Source organism: Podarcis gaigeae, assembly GCF_964106915.1.
Source record: "Podarcis gaigeae genome assembly, chromosome: 5".
Taxonomy (NCBI): domain Eukaryota; kingdom Metazoa; phylum Chordata; class Lepidosauria; order Squamata; family Lacertidae; genus Podarcis; species Podarcis gaigeae.
This window is the reverse complement of record NC_139681.1, coordinates 13680219-13700219: the sequence shown is the minus strand read 5'-3', so window position 1 is coordinate 13700219 and position 20001 is coordinate 13680219. Positions and strand designations below refer to the sequence as shown.

Genomic DNA, 20001 nt, shown 5'->3' with positions numbered 1-20001 from the left:
TCATTTGTCCATCCATAGTTCAAATTTTTACTACAAGTTTTCTGTCAATCCTACCAATGACAATAGCTTTCCAACTAAATTATAAACTTTCCCCATTCTTTATTAAAGAGGTCCTCTTCCTGGTTTCTGATTCTGCCTGTAATCTTTGCCATCTGGACGTCGTTCATCAGTTTTGTCTGCCCCTCTTCTTTGGTCGGAGTTGTAGACCCTTAGGATCATCTAGCCCAACCCCCTGCAAAACACAGTCAGTCGCAGCCAAAGCAGCATGGCTCCATCAGTGCCGGATTTCTGGATAAACTAAGCAAAATCCCTTATTTTGGCTGCTGATCCCTTATTTTCGAGGCTGCTGGTCCCTTATTTTCAAATCTGTAAGTTGACAACTATGGCCCAGAGGGGGCCCTCATTGCACAGCAGAGTTGGAGGGGAGAGGTTCCAAGGGTCATCTAGCCCAACCCCCTGCGATACCGGAATGCCAGGCTGTCGTCTGTCCGGTCAGTGGAGACAAAATCGCGGGGGCGGGTAGGAACCATGGGCGTAGCCAGGATTTATGGGGGTGGGATGGGGCAGGATTTATGTTAGAGACCTGCTCCCTCGGCTACCCCCGTGGTAGGAGCCTAGGGAAAAGCTCGGCCCGTGGGGGCGAGACCGCAGCGGGCGGCGTGAATCCGCCCCCCAGCCTGCCCCGTCGAGGGAGCTTTGGGGATTCCCCTGGAGAGGCGCTTCCGCGGCGGGTGTCTTGGGCCGAGCGATGGCCTCCGGGCCGACGGCAGCCAAGTGAGGGCTGCGCCCCCTCTGCGCCGCCGCCCCCCCCCCCCTGGGCTGGACTGAGCGCCCCGTCGAAACTCCTCCTCCTCCCGCGGACGAATCCCCGCTGGCTTGGCTACCGGGAGCAGAGCAGGGAGAGCAGGGGGCTCCGGCTGGACGTCTCCCGGAGATGGAGCCGACGGGGCGGGTCTGAGCACCAGCTGATGCCCAGCCGGCTCGCGAGCCGCGCTTCGACCCTCCCAGGTAAGTAAGCGGGTTAAGATGGGTTTGAGCGGCGGGGAGGAGGCTGTCCGCCAAAGGACCCTTTTGTCCGACGAGGCGTGCTTGCGAGGGAGTGTGAATCCGCATTCGGCTCAGCGGGACTTCCTCGTGTGCTTATATAATAGGATCGCAGCCTTCAAAATGCCTTAACGTTCGGGAGTGGTTTGGATCCAGGCGCTCTTCCGACGGCACTGTCGAAGGGGCGTCCCTTGGAACCGCCGGGAGGTTTTTTTGGGGAGGGAAACCCGGAGAGAACTCATCCGCCGGAGGCAGACCTGCTGGAAAGCACCAGGGACACATCCCATAATAGCACGTTTGCAAAATTAGCGACCATCCTGCTTCTGAAGAGCTTTTCAAACCAAGCTTTCAAATACCAAATTGGAATACTGCAATGCTGCCTGAATCGCAGGATCTGACATCCAGGATTTCTTTATGGGATTTGGAATAGATTTCAAATACTCCTGTCTCCCTGTGTGGAATTTGGATTACAAGGAGTAGCTGAACAGGGATAATGTGAAATGATAAACTATCTCTGGATGTTTGGCTTAGATCTTTCTTTATATCTTTTCTTTGGGGTGATGGTAAAATGCTAAGGAGAGTTCAAAACACAGCAGGATTTGCTTTTGAGGAAACATGCGTAGGGTTTTGCTGTTACTTTTTCAGGGCTGAAACAAAAGGTTGAATTTTGTTTTTTTGTATTGTTAACTTTTAATGCTAAATTGCTTTGCAGTAATGATAAAAGAAAACTAATAACAAAACTTACTTAAATTGTGGATACCAAAATTTAATACCTCTTTTATTTAGAGTAGAGGAAGCGTTGGGAGTAATCTTAACCCTTTAGGGAGAATGAATGGTGTAATTTAATCCATGTTTTAATAAGAAAGCTCTTAACCAAGAGTAGGGAAAAGAAAGCAGTTTTTATATATCTGTTGGCATTGAGAATGGGCAGATGATTATTTTTGAGAGATCTTGTTGTACGGTATTGTTGTACAGTATTTGAAATACATTTGATTCAAGTATCTAGAAGAACTCTATTGTCCCTTGAGACAGACGGATGCTAAAACATGTGGCAGTTGTGCAGGTGAACAGATATCTGAGTCTTTAGGTTTTGAGAGATGTCTGTGCCATTCCATGTTGTTACAATTTATAGTAGACTTGGAATACCATTTCAGAAGATATCTGCCATATTACTTGCTTTCCTGACATTGTTGAAGAGTGTTTTGGACAAACATTGAACAAAGATACTTTGTTAAGCAGCAACACACATATTGTGAGAATCAGAGGCAGGGTGGAGTCTGTTTCGATCATCCTTTTTTTCTGGAGAAAATATTTACTCAGTTAAGAAAAGAGCAACTCTGGATCTCTGCAATTCTACATGGCAATGCTGCTTCCTTTGAGGCAATTGAGATTGGCTAAGTGCGACTGCATTGCTGCATTGTTTTTGAACGTCGAACTGTACCAAAATGAGAGGATGACCGCATTTTCTGTGCGTGAATCTGGGATCATCCTTTGCTAAAATTCCTAGGGACTCTCCCTAGAGTAGTATTTCAGTGCGGGTGTCTTCTGCAACATCTTCTTGACGCAACAATAGTGCATTAGTTGTGGATTTATTTTGCTTCAGGTTGTTCTGCGATGCTTCTGCAAATCTATGCATTATTGCTGTCTGGAAGGGCCACATCGCAACAAGGGCAGAAGAAAAATAAACCGGAACATTTGCGGTATAACTTACGGGATGTTGGCAGGAAGTGATGCAATATGCGCCGCCTGGAAGCGAAGCCCCCCCCCCCCAACATTTGCAGGCACAAACAGCATGGAAAGCGGGTTGCATGTGACCTCCCTGATAGCATCATGAGCGCAAATCATCATTAATCCGTAATATAACGGATGTCTGGAGGAGCCCCAAGTTTTGTTAAAGCAGTGATTTCCCTTAGCTGGCATTCTGTATGACCGCGATGATAAATAACTAGTGCTATCCCAATCCCTTCCTCTAAAGGACTAATCCTGCTCATCTTTCCAGACAGGAACCCATATCCTTCTCCAGGTGCAGAGCTGGCTTCTTGACTGGACCTCAAGCTCAAAGGGGGCCACAGAGTTAGACACTTGTTACCTTGTTTTTATAGGCACCAGACTAAGGTGTTCACACGCACTCTTGGCTTAGAGCTGCAGATTTAAGCAAATAAGAGATGGGATTTGGTCAGAGACTTGGGGTCTTTGGTATTCAGTGTTGTGCTGTTCTGTTCTGCCTGTGCAAACATTGCAGCTTGCGGGTAGAATGATCTCCATTTGCTGAGTTCTCAAAATCCCCCCTTCTGATGCAATTTTGGGGGTCACAAGTGGCGTGTAGGGGTAGGAGAAGTGAAAAACGCATCATTGTGCAATTGGAAGTCCTTGTGAGGGCTTCTGACAGGTGAATCCCACCCATAAGTGATATACAGATTTTGTCATGTTGAAGAGTCAAACATTTTTAGAAATATTAATTTTAAAAATTAAATCCTGCTGGTGCAAGATTAGACCGTGATGTCACCTCATCAGAATTGTTATAAACAAACAACCCAATCTTTTGTTGGGTCGCTTTTTGTGTTGTCATTTTTTAAAATTACAACCAGGGGTCTCAAACGGTGGAAGTGGCCTGGGTCTCTCAGCTTCTGAGGGGGTCCTGCCTCCAGAATAATTTACATTCTTCTTGCTTTAGTCTCCAGCGTCGTGGCCTGGGGTTCCACCCTTGTAACTCTACCGAGAGAAAGAAATTATTCAGGAAGTTCCGGTTCAGGGATGGCAAGGAGTCACAATGACTCTCCATGTTGCCCAGTCTTTCTTAACCTTTTTTTAAAAAGCCAGTGTCCTCATTTAGCTAATATAAACATCCCACACCCTCTCTTCAAACTTGGCTCCCCAAATCATTTCATTTGATTTTCACAAAGCATCGAAATTTATATTGTATGTTGAGAAACATTGATCCAGCCTCTCGTGCCTAACCAATTGGGACCCAGTTGTTTGAATAAAGGGAGGTATTGTGACAAATGCTGTCAGTCTCAGAGTGCATGCCTCTGGATGCAGCTGATGCAGCACTGATTCTGAGCAAAGCTCTCCTTTTTTATCATCCTGTTCTCCCTTGCCCCCAAGCATTCCCAATGCAGATGGAATTGCTGAAAATTTTACCTGCTTTGGAGATGTACAGGGCTCCTGGGTCCTGTCGCTCCCAGTCTGTGTGTCTCACAACTTCGCATGCCCTCAAACAACAGCTTTGCAATTGCTCTTTGCTTGGTTTACACACTCTGCACGTCTTGGTTTCTGAAGTGTAGGTCCGAAAACCTTCACAAAACTTATTTGGGGTTGTAACTGCCTCCATTGGGACGTGGGTGGCACTGTGGGTTAAACCACAGAGCCTAGGACTTGCCGATCAGAAGGTCGGCGGTTCGAATCCCCGCGACGGGGTGAGCTCCTGTTGTTCGGTTTCTGCTCCTGCCAACCTAGCAGTGGGAAAGCATGTCAAAGGGCAAGTAGATAAATAGGTACCACTCTGGTGGGAAGGTAAACGGCGTTTCTGTGCGCTGCTCTGTTCGCCAGAAGCGGCTTAGTCATGCTGGCCACATGACCCAGAAGCTGTATGTTGGCTCCCTCGGCCAATAAAGCGAGATGAGTGCCGCAACCCCAGAGTCGGTCATGACTGGACCTAGTGGTCAGGGGTCCCTTTACCCTTTACCTTTAACTGCCTCCATTGAGCCAAGCGCATTGCACTTTAAACCGCTGGACTGATTTGGGGCTGTAATTGCTTCCACTGTGGCCCAAGTCATAGTTGGTATTTAAGGGAGGGAAGAAGAGCACTAGAACTAGTTTTTAGAAGCATTGTTTGTTCCTTATTTTGAGACTTTCACCAAGTTGCTTCATCTTTTTCATCTTTTCTGCTATATCTGAAGGGAGGTTTCTCTATTTCCCAACTGATATCACCCAGCTGTAAGCTTCAGGATGACGTTTGGATGAGGGAAAGGTCATGCACGGAAAAAATTAAAGTTCTTCCACCCCCAACCAGTGTTCGAAATTAGCCAGGCGTCAGGCACATTTTGCACCCAACTTTCGACCACTTGTGACCAAGTGAAGATGTCTGGGTGCTGGGATTATGCCTGACATCTCCATCATCTGTGGAATGCCCTCCATTCAGATGTGAAGGAAATAGGCAGCTATCCTATCTTTAAAAGACATCTGAAGGCAGCCCTGTTCAGGGATGTTTTTAATATTTAATGCTGTACTGTTTTTAACACTTGATTGGAAGCTGCCCAGAGTGGCTGGGGAAACTCAGCTAGATGGGCGGGGTATAAATAATAAATTATATTATTATTATTATTATTATTATTATTATTATTATCATCATCATCATCTGGGGATCATTGAGTGGGAATTGTTTTTTCACACAAATACCCCACCCTATGGAATTCTATCTGTTATGTTTAATCTGCACAATCGGAATGAATTTCTGGAATCTAGTTGCTTTTTCTATGCAGGAGCAGTCACTATTAAGAAAATGAGGTCAGAATAGGTCAATATATATGTGGACTATCCCTGAATCGAATTGTTTTTTCTTCCTTAAGTTCTCAAAGCTCTTAACCTAGCTCAAGATTGTCCAGTTCTGGGCACCACAGTTCAAGAAGGACACTGACAAACTGGAACGTGTCCAGAGGAGGGCAAGCAAAATGGTCAAAGGCCTGGAAACGATGCCTTATGAGGAACGGCTAAGGGAGCTGGGCATGTTTAGCCTGCAGAAGAGGAGGTTAAGGGGTGATATGATAGCCATGTTCAAATATATAAAAGGATGTCACATAGAGGAGGGAGAAAAGTTGTTTTCTGCTGCTCCAGAGAAGCGGACACGGAGCAATGGATCCAAACTACAAGAAAGAAGATTCCACCTAAACATTAGGAAGAACTTCCTGACAGTAAGAGCTGTTCGACAGTGGAATTTGCTGCCAAGGAGTGTGGTGGAGTCTCCTTCTTTGGAGGTCTTTAAACAGAGGCTTGACAACCATAGGTCAGGAGTGCTCTGATGGTGTTTCCTGCTTGGCAGGGGGTTGGACTCGATGGCCCTTGTGGTCTCTTCCAACTCTATGATTCTATGATCTGAACTAGTCAGATGTTTAACCAAGAAGTCCATCATTTGAAAAAGAAGACTCTAGAGTATTCTTGCTCCAAAATGGCAACTAGACTTTCCATTTTGGCGACCGCAACCTTGGTTTAAGGAGCCATTTGGCACCTTTCTTACATACCTGTGCTTCTAACACAGCCCCCAACACTTATTCCTGATTAAATTAGCAGCCCCCATGTAGCTGTTCTGAAAGCAGACCTAATATGGAAGCAGCAGCAGTGGAAGATTCTGATCACAAACATATTGAGTCATGTGTTGTTTAGCTCATAAGAAACATAGTCAGACTTGCAATTAAAATCCTGTGGGTGACAAATGTGTACACAGTGGACCTGCCTCTACCTATTCTCTGTAGACACTTTAATTCTTTGCTCCTTACAGGTCTGCAATGGAACTTACACTTTTAACAAAAGAATTCAGGACGAGCGATAACAGACTTCTGCCGCAGCATTTCCCAGACGTGTTAGCAACTGTCCACACCACTCAAGAAATTCCAGAGGAAACTATTTTGGGGCCATGCCTGCTACACGATGCGCAGTTGGACACTGTGGCTTTTATTGCGCTCAAGTGCTCAGAGAAAAGAAACATCCATTATGTCATCAAGGTAAGAGGCTGTTCAGAAGAGTCCCTTTGCATGATTACAGAAAGTGATTCTGAAACGAAGCCAGCTAGCTTTTGATAGGCACTCTAATCCTAATTGTGAGCTAAAGTAATGAGAATGGTTACTGTATTGTGATATTTGCAATCATTGGGATCATTTCCTAAGGGACCCAGGCACCCAGGATTTTCTGTACTGTTGGGATTTAAGGCTAAACAGTGAATTTAATTTTTTTATTCTATTGACCCTTACTTACTTACTTAACCAATTATTTATTATCCATTTTTCCAAATTTATAACACATTGGTGTCAAATTATAACTAATGTAATACAATTCTAATAACTATACAATACAACTACAGTCATACCTCGGTTGAATGCGCTTCGGGTTGAGCACCTTCGAGTTGTGCTCTGCGGCAACCAGGAAGTAATGGAGCGTGTTATTTCCGGGTTTCGCCGTTTGCGCATGCGCAGACGCTCAAAATGACGTCACGCGCATGCGCAGAAGCAGTGAAAAGTGACGCACACGTGCCCAGACGTGCCGTCACTAGATACGTTTGCTTCTGGATGCGAACGGGGCTCTGGAACGGATCCTCGTATCCAGAGGTACCACTGTATACAATAAATAAATAATGTAATACAATGGCTTCCGACCATTGCTTTTGGGGATTTCCCAGCAAGGAATAAGTACAGTCATACCTCAAGTTGTGTCTGCTTCAGGTTACGTGTTTTCGTGTTGCGACCCACGGCAACCCGGAGGTACCAGAATGGGCTACTTCCAGGTTTCGCTGCATGCGCAGAAGCACTCAATCCTGCTTCGCGCATGCACAGAAGTGCTAAATCGCACAGGAGCAGGCGCAGCGCTTCTGCTTGCGTCAGTTCTGTGTTGTAGACGGGCCTCCAGAACGGATCCCATCTATAACACGAGGTTCCACTGTAGTCCCACAATTTTTTTTGCAAATTCTTGCCATTGTATCACTGAGCTCTCATAGTAAGCCATAATAAAGGCCATAGAAAGATCCAGCAAGTTGACTATGGTGTGATTGTCCCTGCTGACCTTGAGGTGACGCCACCAACCAAATCCTGAAATGCAGTCCCAGTGTCATCCCAAAGCCTAAACCTAGCACCTAGGAAGTGACCTTCGTCCATAGCTGTCAACCGTCCCTTATTTGGCGGGAAAGTCCCTTATCCCAGCGCCGTGTCCCACTGCTGTCCCTTATTGATGATGTCCTTTAAATTTCCCGGATTTCAAAGGAAGCAGCTCCTTTCCCTCCCTCCCTGCCGGCCAGGGAGGAGGGAGGCTCCAACTGTGTTGCTTGGCTGCGTTGCTCACCCAATAAGGAGTTTAAGAACGACTGGGGGGTGGAGCTTGCATGCCTTGTGCCGATAATATCGGCCGCGTTGCCTGGGGCTCAGCGCTTTCCAGCGGAGAGGTGAAGGTGGTTTTCCTTGCTGCATCCCCTTTGCCAGCTTGCTGCGCTGTGGGAACCACCACTTGAGGCTTCGTTTGGCTGCTGGCTGGGCTTTCTGCCTTTGGCTTGGAGGGGGTCAGAAGTTGAACATACCTGTGCTTGGAAAATCCCTTATTTTGGCTGCTGGTCCCTTATTTTCGAGGCAGCTGGTCCCTTATTTTCAAATCTGTAAGTTGACAGCGATGCCTTCCTCCCAGAAAGAAGGTAGCTCACTGGAGAATCTACATGGATTTATTTTAGTGGGGCCAACTGGTGAGAGGTCCACCACGAATACTTGGAAGAAGGCAGCTATTGAAGGATGAGGGCAAAAGAGTTAGGTGTGCGCAGTATCCTAATCAAAGGGTGAAATGTCGATTCTTTCTGAAGATTATGTGGGAAGATGTGTTCATCACCATTATTGGTTCATCACCAATATTGGGAGAGCAGCAGGAAGAAGAAGCATAAGGGCAGAGAGAGCTGACAGACTCAGTGTCTTTGGAAAGCGTTCCTGACCGCCCTCCATCTCCCAGGACCAGGCGGCCATTGAGAGTTGTAGAACAGAAAGCTCAGAGGCAGAAAGCACAGATCAGCCGACGCAGAGATGACATAGAGTAGGAGAGACGGAGGGGAGGGGACTTTACTCGGAGCAACGCCATTGTCTTAGGGAGACGGCATTCCTTCGTCTCTCTCTGTGAATATTGAATAAATTACTTGGTAAGAACTCCTTTTGTTTATCTGCTTCTTGGCTGCCACTGTGAGAGGAATCAGATTCCCTGAAGCCTGACATGTATCCATTAATATGGTAGCACTCACACAAAACTTCTTTTTAAAAATTACAAGGAAGATTACAAACTATTCATGTACGCAACGACTGCCACTAGAATCTTAGTGGCTCAGAAATGGAAATCCCAAGAAATCCCAACTTTAATGGAGTGGCAGACAAAAATGTTTGAATACATAGAATTGGCGAAATTGACATAAGATTTGGAACCAAAAAGAAGCAAAGTTTGAAAAGGATTGGAGTAAATTTGTTGAATATATACGGAGTAGTTGTAAAAATTTAAAAACTGTAGCAGGATTAATGTAAATCTTGTGATGTGGATGGAGTGTAAATAAGAAACTAAGAAAAGATTTGAGACATGAAAACCATTGAAGGGATGGAAGGAAGTCTGGGCGCAATAAGGCACAGGGTAAATAAGAAGACATACAAATTTTTGAATGTAAGAGTATGTTTTATTTGTTGTTGTTACAAAAAAGCAATAAAAAGTATTGGGGGGGGGCTTCTTTTTAAAAATAATAATAATAAACAGAACAAAACAGTGAATTTCTCCACTTTTGGCCCTATAGGTAGATGCCACATCAGTGCAGAATCCTGGTGGGTTTCCTTGGATGAGGTTGGTTCAACCAGCGTCCAACAAGAAAGAGCAAAACCTAGAAGCCTACTTAAGGAATAGCCAGCTGTACTATCGCCCTACGAGGAAAATACACCGGAATGAGGAACTCCTGGTTTGGTATGATGAAGAGCTCTCTGGGCTTCTGGGATTCAACGAGATTAAAGCCAGCAGACGACTCCACAGTGGTGAGTGTAGAAAGCCCATCGTCTAGCTAATGTGCCAAGTGGAATTTTCATTCTCTGGGGAGTGCAAGCCATAATTCTTTGCTCATCACCCACCTTGCCTTGCCACTCCCTTGGAGGGCTTGCACGTACGACATTTGGTCTGGGACACCATCCTTCTCTTTCTAAATAGAAAGACAGACACCTTCAGAATCAGTAGAGCCTGGCTTTTATCAGTAGCATCTATTGTATTCAAATCACCTGAAGGTCAGCCATCGCTCAGCCTGGACACTGAGGTCCAGCTCCGAGCGCCTTCTTGCGGTTCCCTCACTGCGAGAAGTGAGGTTACAGGGAACCAGGCAGAGGGCCTTCTCGGTGGTGGCGCCTGCCCTGTGGAACGCCCTCCCATCAGATGTCAAGGAAATAAACAACTATCTGACTTTTAGAAGTCATCTGAAGGCAGCCCTGTTTAGGGAAGTTTTTAATGTTTGATGTTTTATCTCTTTTTTATTATTATATTCTGTTGGGAGCCACCCAGAGTGGCTGGGGAAACCCAGCCAGATGGGCAGGGTATAAATAATAAATTATTTTATTTTATTTTGTTTTATTTACTATTATTATTATTATTATTATTATTATTATTATTATATTATTATTATTTGTATTGCAATTAAACACATCAAGAAGGCAAGAATGTATTGCAGCAATTTAAGATCAATACATTTATTATGACATAACCCATGGGTAGGCAAACTAAGGCCCGGGGGCCATATCCGGCCCAATCGCCTTCTAAATCCGGCCCACAGATCGTCCGGGAATCAGAATATTTTTACATGAGGAGAATGTGTCATTTATTTAAAATGCATCTCTGGGTTATTTGTGGGGACTGCCTGGTGTTTTGACATGAGTAGAATGTGTGCTTTTATTTAAAATGCATCTCTGGGTTATTTGTGGGGCATAGGAATTCATTCATTCCCCCCAATATATATATATAAAATCTGGCCCCCCACAAGATCTGAGGGACAGTGGACTGGCCCCCTGCTGGAAAAGTTTGCTGCCCCCTGACAGAACCTAACTAGATTCCGCTTCATCAGATACCCTGAAAGAAATGGCCAGATATGTCGCAGAAAAACGATCTATCAAAACGAGTCTTGCAAATAATTTCCTAGTCCACAACTGCCTATCTTAGCTGGGGAAGCCTTCATCTGAAAATCCAGCTCTGCAGGAGCTCACTCCAGCTGTGGAGCTTGTCTTCATGTCACTTGGGGTGGGGGTGACCCACTGGTGCACGCCAGGGGCAGGGAGCTCCAGCCCAGCCCTCCACGCTGATGTGATGCCAGCCCTGATCCGCTTTGCGAAGTTGGCATCAAAGGGAGCATGGCTGCTGCATTCTCTTCAGGGGCCCCATAAAAATGTGCCCGGGGCCATCGGCCCTGAAGCCAGCTCCCCCCGCTACGTACCTGGTTCACTCTGAGGTCTTTCCTAACACTTCCACCTGTGGGAACTGATACGGTAACAAATCCTGCAGAGCATCCGTCAGGTAGGGACCAGTTCGTTATTACTAATAATCCATAGAACTTCTCACCATGGCAGACTTGGGCATTATGGCGCCCTGAGCTACGTCAAAATTTGGCACATACACGCCAGCCCTTGTGCCCTGCTAGGCTTTGGGAAAGGGGCATCAAAGTTATTGAAATATATTTAAATTTGTGTGTAATGATGCAATGTTTCCTACAAGAATATATCTTTTTTTCCCATGCCTTGTTGCTATAAGATACATTGCTGTTATTCCCGTAGCTGAGAAACGGTGATTCTGCATTGCTTTTCCTGGTGGAAGATGTTAGACAGATGTCCTAGAAGCAATTTTTTTCAGGGAGGGCATTTGAAGAACTGACAAGAGATGAGGTTCTAGGGCTAATTGACAAATTAAGGATGAATGTCATCCTATCCAGTTGGCATACACCTGAGAGCCCCCTGAGAGAACTCAAGTGTGAAATTGCTCTTCTCCTTACAAAAGGAGCTTGTAACTAAAATCGACTTTGTTACTAGAGAATTGGAGAGTAACCAAAATAATGCCAGCTTTTAAAGAGGGATGCAGGGGGAGTGAGGAATTATAAGTCCAACATCTGTTCCAAGAACAGTTTTACCTTGGTTTTCAAATGCCTTGGGAGTCGAACGTTTTGGTTTCCAAACGATCGAAAACCGGAAGTGATTGTTCTGGTTTTCAAGTGTTCTCTGGAACCTGAACACCTGACATGACTTTTGTAGCTTCTGATTGGCTGCAGGAGCTTCCTGCAGCCAATCAGAAGCTGCACCTTGGTTCCCGAATGTTTTGGAAGTCGAACGGACTTCTGGAACGGATTCCGTTCGATTTCCAATGTACCACTGTCTATTGGTTGAAAGCATTATTAATAATATTATTAAGCATATAAAAGAACAAGCCTTGTTGAGGAAGAATCATGCCTTCTGCAACAGAAGTCTTACATTCCCAAACTTTTAGAGTTGTTGAGACTGTCAATAAGCATAGGATTTGGGATAATGGCGCAGATATGATCTATGATTTAGATGATCCAACTCTGCAATTCCGTGACTTTCTTTTTTTAAAAAAAATATTTTTATTAATAATTTCAATATAACAAATTATCATAACGTATCATCTTCATCATTCTCCCCAATTTCCCTCTCCCCCAAGACTTCCCTCAGTCCCTCTCTCTGATTTTTCAGCACATGTTGTTCTCTGCATATTGCAAAATTGTAAAGATCCTTAAATTGTCTATCTATTATATTAACAGTCAATAAATTTGTGTATGTTTATTCAAAACCTGCCAAGGAGTCCAGTTTATTTTGTGTTTTTTAAAAGTAGTTTGTAAAAAGTTCCCATTCTTCTTTAAAGTCACAGTTGTCCTTGTCTCGCAATTTGTATGTCAGTTTCGCCAGTTCCATCAATTTCTCTTGCCATTGTTCTTTTGTCGGGGTTTCCTCATTCTTCCATCCTTGAGCTATTAAGACTCTTGCTGCCGTTATTACATACATAAATAAATTCTTTATTTTCTTTGGCAATAATGAGTTGAAGAAAATGTTTGTGAAAAAAACCAGAGGCATTTTTGTTAGGGATTGTAGGAAAAGACCTGACCCGCAATTCCGTCACTTTCATGACTTTTTTTTCTGCCTAGAGTTGGGTTGCCCGAACTGCAAGCAAGTTTTCAAATGGGAACACCCCTTTCTGTCTCACGCCCGCTTCCTCTGCTCCCCAGAGAACAGTGCCCAGCTCTGGAGGAACCTTTCTGCCCCAAAGACGACGAAGAGCCGGTGGGTAGGACAACCCACAAACTTCCACAACCTGGCTAGGGACCTGGAGTTCAAAATGGCCGCTTGGAAAGGCGATTCCCACGGGGAGAGGCGGATGAGCTGCGACGACGTGGAGAACGGCCTGAGCCGGAAGGCTGTGTTGTTGGAGAAGACAAACCACCTGCACGGAGGACAGCACAGCGGGAGCAGGGACGAAGGAGTTGCGCAGCAGGTATCAGGCGGATCTTTCTGGAAGCTCAGCACAGGAAAACAAATGTCTGTTAAGAAGGATGCTCTCCTCCTGGAGCAGAAGGAGAGTGCGTTCACTGAAGTGAGGCAGATAAAGGAGAAGATGAAAATGGAGAAAGCCAAGGCGGTGGAACAAGGAATTGGGGAGGCCCAACCTGGCAGGGACCCTGTTCAGTGTTCCCCTGGCAGTGCCTTCTCCTTTGTGTGGCCCAACCGAGGTGCCAGGGAGCCAAAGAGTGCTTTCAGCAAGCCAGCTAGATGTCTGCTGGACAGGAGGACAACGGCAGCTGCCCCTCACACTCTGAGCGACTTAGCAAAAGGCCCAGGGGAGTTGTCAGGATGCGTCAGTGCCGCGGACGTCATGCGTTACAGCGCCCTTCTGGCTTCGAAGTTCCTGGCCAGCGACTTGAACAGCTCCCCGTTGCTGCCGCCGGGCCTCGTTCAGCGCAACCCTTACACCTCAGGGCTGTGGCCCAGGCAGATGGAAGAGCAAAGGCAGGCCACGTCCGCCCCGGCCTCGAGTCCCTCGTCCACTTCCTTGACTCTCTTGCCTCCCACCTTCACCTCCTTCAGCGTCGCGGCCCAAAACTGGTGCGCCAAATGCAACCTCTCTTTCCGCATGACGTCCGACCTGGTGTTCCACATGCGCTGCCACCATAAAAAGGAGGGGTCTTTGCCAGAGTCCCCACGCAAAAGGAGGCGGGAGGAGAAGCTGACCTGTCCTGTGTGCCAGGAATATTTTCGGGAACGGCACCACTTATCTCGGCACATGACTTCTCATAATTAGGACCTCACTTGGGTCAGATGTGTGCATTGATTGAGCTGTTTCTATTCATTTTCTGCTAGATTTCACCGTGATTTTCAAAGAGCCAGGCAATCTGCAGTGATTTCTGTGTTTTTCAGATGTGGGAAGGGGGACCATTACTCCAGGAGCTCCAGGAAGATATGTTCCTGGAAACTGAGCGCTGTCAATATGCTTCCAAGGAAATAAAAGACTGAGACGCTGAGGTGGTGGTGTTATTTTGGAAATAATTTTGTTGGTTGGGGGCTTATCGTACCTCATGTTATTCTTCGAAAAAGCCTGCCCGCCTGAGACGTCCAGTCCACTCTACTAAGCAGAAGTAGTAGTAATAATAATTTGTTATTTATACCCCGCCCATCTGGCTGGGTTTCCCCAATCGCTCTGGGAGGCTCCCAACATAATATTAGAAACACAATAAAACATCGAACATCAAAAACTTCCCTAAACAGGGCTGCCTCCAGATGTGTAATGGTTGGGTCTCTCCCTCGGAAGCGAGACAATTCCAGCAGCAATTAACTCAGGTTTATTGCTCAAAACACACAAATCACTCTGGAGCTCAGTCACTCAGCGTCTGCTTCCAAATTAGCTGTTGCCGAGTCTGAGTTCCGCCCCTTCCTCTTCCCACATTTAAAGCCCCCCTTCGCTTCCTTTCCTGTTCACGCCTCTCATTAATTCTTGCTTGCCTGCGCATCGTGGGATGGGCTTTTTCCAGTGGCCCTCCCTCTGAGTCCGAGCTTAAACTGTCAGTCTGTGTTTTCTCCCTGTAACTCCCCCCTTCCTTCTCCCTGTTCTTGGAACTCTGGCTTCTACTGCAACTAGGGCTCCTCTTCTCTCGTTCTGCATTCCTGCCTAATTACCTGTCTCTCCAAGCTCTCTCCTTCTGTCAGCAATGGGACGCAGCTGACAGATGTCTTCTAAAAGTCAGATTGTTGTTTTTCCCCTTGACATCTGGTGGGAGGGTGTTCCACATGGCAGGTGTCACTACCGAGAAGGCCCTCTACCCTGGTTCCCTGTAACTTCACCTCGCAATGAGGGAATTGTCAGAAGGACCTGGGCGTGGACCTCAGTGTCCGGGCAGAACAATGGGTGGAGACGCTCCTTCAGGTATACAGGACTGAGGCCGTTTAGGGCTTTAAAGGTCAGCACCAACACTTGGAATTTCCTCGGAAATGTACTGGGAGCCAGTGAAGATCCTTTAGGACCGGTGTAGGCATTGTAGTCATGAGAAAAACATTGGACAGTACAGTGGTACCTCGGGTTACAGATGCTTCACGTTACAGACACTTCAGGTTACAGACTCCGCTAACCCAGAAATAGTACCTCGGGTTAAGAACTTTGCTTCAGGAAGAGAACAGAAATTGTGCTCCGGTGGCACGGCGGCAGCAGGAGGCCCCATTAGCTAAAGTGGTGCCTCAGGTTAAGAACAGTTTCAGGTTAAGAACGGACCTCCAGAACGAATTAAGTTCTTAACCCGAGGTACCACTGTACCTGAGACATCAAAGGCGATGATAGAGTTGGGCAATATTTCAATTCTTCGTCTGAAACCAGGATGAAGTTCAGATCGCGATACCAGTTCCAGACTTTCTGAGCTGGCGGTGCATCGTGGCGCCACAGCCCTTGCCAGCACAGCACATTCCAGCCTGCCTGCTGGTGGCGACCGGGGAGCTGTGATGTACCGCCAGCTCAAGTTGCCTGCTTTCCGGTCGGCATGCCAGTTGCGCATTTGCCTTCACCCAAGCAAACGGGACAGGCTGCCACTTTCCTCCCAGTCAGCGGGCAAAGAGACAGCCCACTCCACTTGCTTGGGCAAAGAGGCAACTGTGCAGGCAGGCAGGAGGCAGATGGCAACCTTCTCAGGCTCCGTCTGAGAGCGGGAGAGGGCAGGAGCTCCTTCACCCAGCAAGCGGGAAGTCCCCTTCCCTTCCTCCCCGTCGCTCCTCCCTCCCTCCACAGCCCAGCTGCTTTCCCAGTCTTTTCGGTCATCGTGATATATCGCTATATCACAAATGGTTAGCTGGTGATACAACACGATGTGGAAAGCCTATCCCTAGGCCCTCCTTCGTGTGCCTCCCCTTCGAGAGGTCTGGAGGGTGGCAACACGAGAACGGGGCCTTCTCTGCAGTGGCTCCCCTTCTGTGGAATGCTCTCCCCAGAGAAGCTCGCCTGGCGCCTTCATTATACACCTTAGGCGCCAGGCAAAAACGTTCCTTTTAAACCAGGCCTTTGGCTGACCTAATCAACATCCTATACCCTTTAAAATGTGCCTCTTTTGAGGGCATGTTATTGGATTATTGTTTTTATTCTGATTTCATATATTGTGATCTTTTCTGTGAACCACCCTGAGACCTCTGGGTATAGGGCGGTATATAAATTCTAATAATAATAATAATAATAATAATAATAGTTTATAAGTCATACACTATGGACTTGACAACACTTTTGCTTGTGCCATGCAGTGGCATAGCGTGGGGGGTGCAGGGGGGCCCTGGCCGCACCGGGCACAACATCTGGGGGTTAGGGTTAGGGGGCGCAAATCCACAGGTTAGGGGGCGCAAATTACGTGCCTTGCCCCGGGTGCTGACAACCCACGCTACGCCACTGGTGCCATGCACTGATCCAAGTAAGTATGTACACAGGGCGCCTTTGCACCCTTGGCGAGGAGGGGAAAGAAATCACGTTACATTAGAAATGACTACATTTTGCTTGACCCCAGTACTCAAAAGCATCTGGAATGAGGGCGAGGTGGAAGGGCAAATAAGCTCAAACCCTTTGTGCCGCAGAGCGAGAAGGATGGGAAGCTTCTCCTGCCCTTGATTTCATCGCAACAACGGCTGTGTGTCGCCACACACAGATACGTCGTACAAACCATAGCCTCATAGGTGATGGAAAGAGGAGTTATCCCCCTCAGATCAATAGAGAACATGTTGAGCTTGAGCCCCTGGGGAGGGACGAGATGCCAGGATCTTGGCTGCTGTTCCGGTTCGTGACCTCACGTCTTTTCAGCCAATTGTGTGAAAAAGGCTGGATTCACAACTTCAGTAGGATGTGCACAGATCAGGGGCGAGGACCTTCGCCAGGGTTTTCTTCTCCCGCCATGCGTGATTTGTGCGAGGGGTTTTATGTGGAAGAGTTTTGTATCCTCTCATGTTCCGGGTCTGAGCTACTACTTCTGATTTACATGCAGCTTAAGGTCTAAGCCACAGAGCCTAGGGCTTGTCTCTGTTGCTCAGCCAAGCAATGCTTTTACCATAGAGCAGTCATTCAGAATCTTGCGGAGATTAAAGACAGGTTGATGATGACAGGGGAGCATCTCAACAGGTCATGCTTACTGAGAAAAACCATTGGGGGAGGGAGTAGGAAAGGTTTTCAGCAAATCCAAGAAAACTTGAGATTTTTAAAAAAACAAATGAAGAAAGGCACGTTCTTTTTAATTTTGCAAAATGTACTCGCTAACAGCATGAAAGGTCCTCCCTGATGTCACTTTTAAAAAATGTAACTTTCTAGTTTTCAAATGTCTAAAGATTTTGGCATTCTTACCTGAGCACTTTGCATAAAAGAGAAAGTAACCGAAAACAGTTTTTGAGACGTTTCATTCCGAATCTGCTAAACAGAGCCGGACAAAGGATGTTGACAGGTGGGTTTCTAAACCACTGAACCTCTTGGGCTTGCTGATCAGAAGGTGGGTGGTTCGAATCCCCACGACGGGGTGAGCTCCTGTTGCTCTGTTCCGGCTCCTGCCAACCTAGCAGTTCGAAAGCACGTCAAAGTGCAAGTAGATAAATAGGTACCACTCCGGCGGGAAGGTAAACGGCGTTTCCGTGCGCTGCTCTGGTTTCGCCAGAAGCGGCTTAGTCATGCTGGCCACATGACCCGGAAAAACTGTCTGCGGACAAACACCAGTTCCCTCAGCCAGTAAAGTGAGATGAGCACCGCAACCCCAGAGTCGTTTGCGGCTGGACCTAACTGTCAGGTGTCCTTTACCTTTACCTTTAAGGTATTTAGAGGAACTTGTTAGGCGCTGCAATGATAAGATAATTGAACGTTTATGGCAGAATAAGCCTACCATAGTTCTGTATTGGCTTTGTTCAAATGTAACAATAAGCAGTAGGACGGTGAGTGATCTCCCTATAGCTGAGTTGCTCGGGTTCCAGGACAGGGGCTGAGAGGAACCATGGTTCTCCCAGTTCATGTGCCAATCTGCTGCATGTGTTGGCACTTTTCCTGACTTTGTCATCCCCCGCATCCCAGAATGCAGCAGTGACTCAGCTGGAAAGCGGTCAGGCAAGCCCCGCAGCCCCACCATGTCATCTGCTCTTGACAGCACCATGGTTTCACGAAGCGAGGGTGCATGCTCCATTCTTTCTGGCTCTGGGAGAAAGAAACCATGAGACTTTAGCGCTACGTGAAAAGCAGCAGTACTGGGTTACTGCTCATAGTTTTTTGGGGCAGAGAACTTATCACAAGAGGTAGCCAAGACTTGTTGTTGCCTTCTCTCAGGAAGGTAGGGTGGAGCGCGAACCAGTGTGCACCAGCATTCTACTAGTTCACAGGAAACCATGATTTCATTTCCAACCATGGTTTACTGTGTGAACGAGTATAATACAAAATATAAACTGGGTTTCATTTATTAGTGTAGGCTACACAACTGCGTTAATGAGTAGGTTAATGGGTTCTGGATGAAAGTTTCACGCAGTTCTCAGTTTCAGTAGCTTGGATGTAAAAACAGGAAAATAAGAATACCTGTATGTAATATTTTGAGCCCTTAGCAAGTGAGAGAAAAACTCTTGGACTATTTATTTAGTCTATTGTCAGGGGCTCTGACATCTACTAATAATCACTATGCAAGGTAAGTGTGAATAAAAAGCATTTTACCTTTTAGACACAAAGTAAACATTACATCATTACACACAAAGTTAAATATATTTAAATAACTTTGATGGCATTTTTATACTCACATGCATGTAGGCCCCATTGAACTCAGTAGTGCTTACTCCAGAGTAGATACATATGTTTAAAACTGTGTTGTTAAGCACGCTGAAGCAGCTAAGATTTGCTAAATACATACTGAAGACCAAAACGGCTCTATTTTAGCTACATAAACTGACACAGACCTTTATACTGTGACTTTTCCTGCAAATAAATCAATATATGCCACCAGATTCTTATTACAGAACTTTTCGCAGCAGTAATCTGGTTTACAAAATATGCAGCAAGAAATTTTAAATGCCCGCAAAAGTTGTAAATTAAATAAGCAGCACAATAAATTATGCACTTTTAAATCTATGGATAATTTCATTTCGGTTTTGAAAGCGACATAAGGAATATCAGGCTTTGGAAGTTGAGAATAAAGGCCATAAAAATGGCGTGTGGTGCCCTAATGGGTTGCAGATCTGATGAACAGCAGCAATGCTAATAATCCGCCCATCTAAATACGTCGTACATGTTGGAGTGGCTGGAATGCAATTCATCTCTTGCAGATGCAGCAACGACGAGCCACAGAAGTGTTTTCAACACAAAAGCACAAAAGCACAAAAGCAAAGACATGACTCACACGAGGGCTGGGAGCAAGATGCTGATCACAGGGAGAAGCAGATAGAATTAAATCAGATTTTTATTTTGGCCTAACTTTTCTCTTTCTGTTCTTGGATCTTAATTCTCACAGAACAGTGCAGTCCAGATTCTGCTCTTAGTCTCCTGCATGATGCCCTTTTCTTAATAAACATACATTGGTGAAGATACAGAACGGAAGCCCGTACGACTTGCATTTTCGTCTCAGACAAGACCTGACCGTTAGGCACTGCTTCCGGTCAGCTAGTCTGGGGGGAAAATATCCAAGTACAACAAGGAAATGGGTTTCAAGAACACCTGGCCACTGATAAGAATTCTGGTGGCAAACTCAGG

At 46.2% G+C, this 20001-nt stretch overlaps 1 protein-coding gene across 2 annotated transcripts; it reads left to right on the top strand.

The window, feature by feature from the left end:
* The first annotated feature begins 389 nt into the window (after positions 1-389).
* ZNF488 (zinc finger protein 488) lies at positions 390-14301 on the top strand. Of its 2 annotated transcripts, none has more exons than XM_083738401.1 (4): positions 390-491; positions 6539-6761; positions 9554-9785; positions 12935-14301. In XM_083738401.1, exons 2-4 carry the CDS (start codon positions 6546-6548, stop codon positions 14083-14085), a joined length of 1599 nt encoding a protein of 532 aa, XP_083594527.1. In that variant the 5' UTR covers positions 390-491; positions 6539-6545; the 3' UTR covers positions 14086-14301. The 2 variants fall into 2 exon arrangements, with proteins under 2 accessions (XP_083594527.1, XP_083594526.1); XM_083738400.1 differs by lacking the exon at positions 390-491 and adding an exon at positions 884-1008.
* Positions 14302-20001: the final 5700 nt, after the last annotated feature.